Source organism: Drosophila rhopaloa, unplaced genomic scaffold, assembly GCF_018152115.1.
Source record: "Drosophila rhopaloa isolate 14029-0021.01 unplaced genomic scaffold, ASM1815211v1 contig_203, whole genome shotgun sequence".
NCBI classification, from domain to species: Eukaryota; Metazoa; Arthropoda; class Insecta; order Diptera; family Drosophilidae; genus Drosophila; species Drosophila rhopaloa.
In genome coordinates, this window is record NW_025335088.1 from 2,194,822 (window position 1) to 2,196,992 (window position 2,171).

Below are 2,171 nucleotides of genomic sequence, written 5' to 3' on the forward strand. Positions count from 1 at the left end.
CCCTTAGGAATAAGAGTGACCAGTGCGGCAATAAGTATTCACCATAGGACTGGATTCCAGTTCGATCGAACAAACGAAAAACTCTGTGTTTTCCGTTTTTCCATTACGTGGCAACACTGGAAATGACACTCGAGATCGCAGGCAGAGCAAATGACTCTATGCAGATTCTTACTTTATGCATACACACAATAGCAACGAAACTAGTGTACATGAAGTATTAAATAAATAACCTCGATAACCTCGGTATTAAAATAAAGCATACTATTTAGTATAACAAAAATACTATGTAAGCGGCATGTAGTATACATTTCATACTATTTTTTACACTATACTTACACTATTTCCTAGAGCTGTAGTATACATTTTACACCATTTACTTTCCATTTACTGTTAACAACAGAAAAATGGCAACGCCCGGATGGGGAGGCTGGCAACGCCGGGATTGGGAGGGTCGTCTTGAGGGTCTGATTTCGGGTCGGGAGGGTTGGGAGCGTTTCCTACGCTTTTCTGAGGGTCTCCCAGGGTCGTGGAGGGTGTGGGGGAGCGAGGCGCAACTTTTGGGGGGTCTCACGTTGGGGGCCGAGTTCGGAAAACTGAGAAATTGGGGAAAAACCGGTAAAGTTCAGTTTGACGGTCTGGCAGCACTGTATTTTGCACATGGGTAACACACGCGACGGGAAAACTGGTGTATTCGATCAATTTCCACGGAAAACTGATCGCGGCGACCTGCCCCCCACCCTCGGCTCCCGTCGACGTCACTTTTTTCTCGCGGAAAATGCGGCGGAACGGAGAATTTCGCGACACACAGATTTCAGGTCCAGGCAGTGTGACCACCTTTGGGTTTAACGCAAATATAGGCGCTTTCTGGCCACTTTCGCATGGCGTTACGGGACATTCTCCGTTTTCTCCAAGGTGGTCATACAGTTTTAGCGCCGTTGTTCAAACTTTTTAAGTGACAATACTTGCGATTTTATATAATGGACCTTTTCAGGCTAAAATTCTTTGCAATGCCGCACCTGCGCGCCCAGGTGGAAAAGCACCTCCCACAGGTGGATGATCCGCTCCGGCCAAGCGGGATCCTTAGAAACTTGGACGGCGTAAAGCGTTTAAAGGATCACGGCAGGTGTTTCTACCTGATGGTAGACGTCATTCACCTGACTGGGGTGGGTTCCAAGTCTTGTGTATTTTTTTTAACAATTTAATTAAAGAATTTACGCACCCAGCCGACGCCGGGACACACGCTAATAATGATAGGAACTTCAGATGACGGGTCCGTGAAACAGGTTGTTTACACCGAAGTGGTAAGTAGCCCCAAATATCTAAAAATCATGCATATGTACTTAAATATATTTATTTACCTATATAGAAGAAAAGTACATTTACGGCCACGCAAATCATGGCGGCGTTTGAGCAGGTGCGGGAGGCCATCGCATTAGTGGAGCTTGAAAAGCATTTGATAGCAATAATAGTGGACGAATGCCCCAACAACGCCTTGCTTCATGTCCACAGTGGCTATCCGGTGATGGCAGACCTAAACCACCTGGCCAAAATAGTCGCCGCGGACATGAAGCATGTGCTGCAACTCCTGCCAAATATCCACACGCGGATGGTTTTTCGGGAGCACAACGCTCAGCAGAAGCTGGAGCTGGCCTGGAGCGGGACGAGCCACTTTCCTGGCAGTGCCAAGAGGCGCGTGCGCGGCGAGATCCGCGTGCTACGGGACGTTGTGAGCCGCCGGTTTGCCATTTGCTCGACGCCGTTCAACTTGAGGGAGGCAAACAACGGAGTCCTGGAGACCACCGGCCAGAAGTGGGCCTCTTTGACGGCCGAGTTAATGGTCGAGGCCTTTACGCTTGAGCCAAATCTCAGCGAGCTAGAGGCGCAGAAGCTTCTGAGGAGGATCATCTGCCTTCTCTGCCTGCTGGAGGACTTGGATTTCGACTCCACGGGGTAATTAATATATATATGTAGTAATAATATGTAGCACTTATATATGTATGTATGTGTTTTTATGCTTTACAGTTATGAAGATTAGATGCTATAGTCATCTCGCTTTGGCTTGAGCAAATAAACGTGTTTGTTTGAAAAATTTTGTTTGAATGTTTAATACAATTGCAGCTAGCATTTTTCTTGCACAATGGGCCAAATTGGCAAATTAACTTTGATTTTTG

At 46.8% G+C, this 2,171-nt stretch overlaps 1 protein-coding gene across 1 annotated transcript; it reads left to right on the plus strand.

Annotated features, from left to right (window-relative positions):
- The first annotated feature begins 371 nt into the window (after positions 1–371).
- LOC108044942 lies at positions 372–1,954 on the plus strand. Its single transcript, XM_017124106.2, has 4 exons — positions 372–912; positions 992–1,163; positions 1,224–1,301; positions 1,367–1,954. Exons 1-4 carry the CDS (start codon positions 776–778, stop codon positions 1,952–1,954), a joined length of 975 nt encoding a protein of 324 aa, XP_016979595.2. The 5' UTR covers positions 372–775.
- The last annotated feature ends 217 nt before the right edge of the window (positions 1,955–2,171 follow it).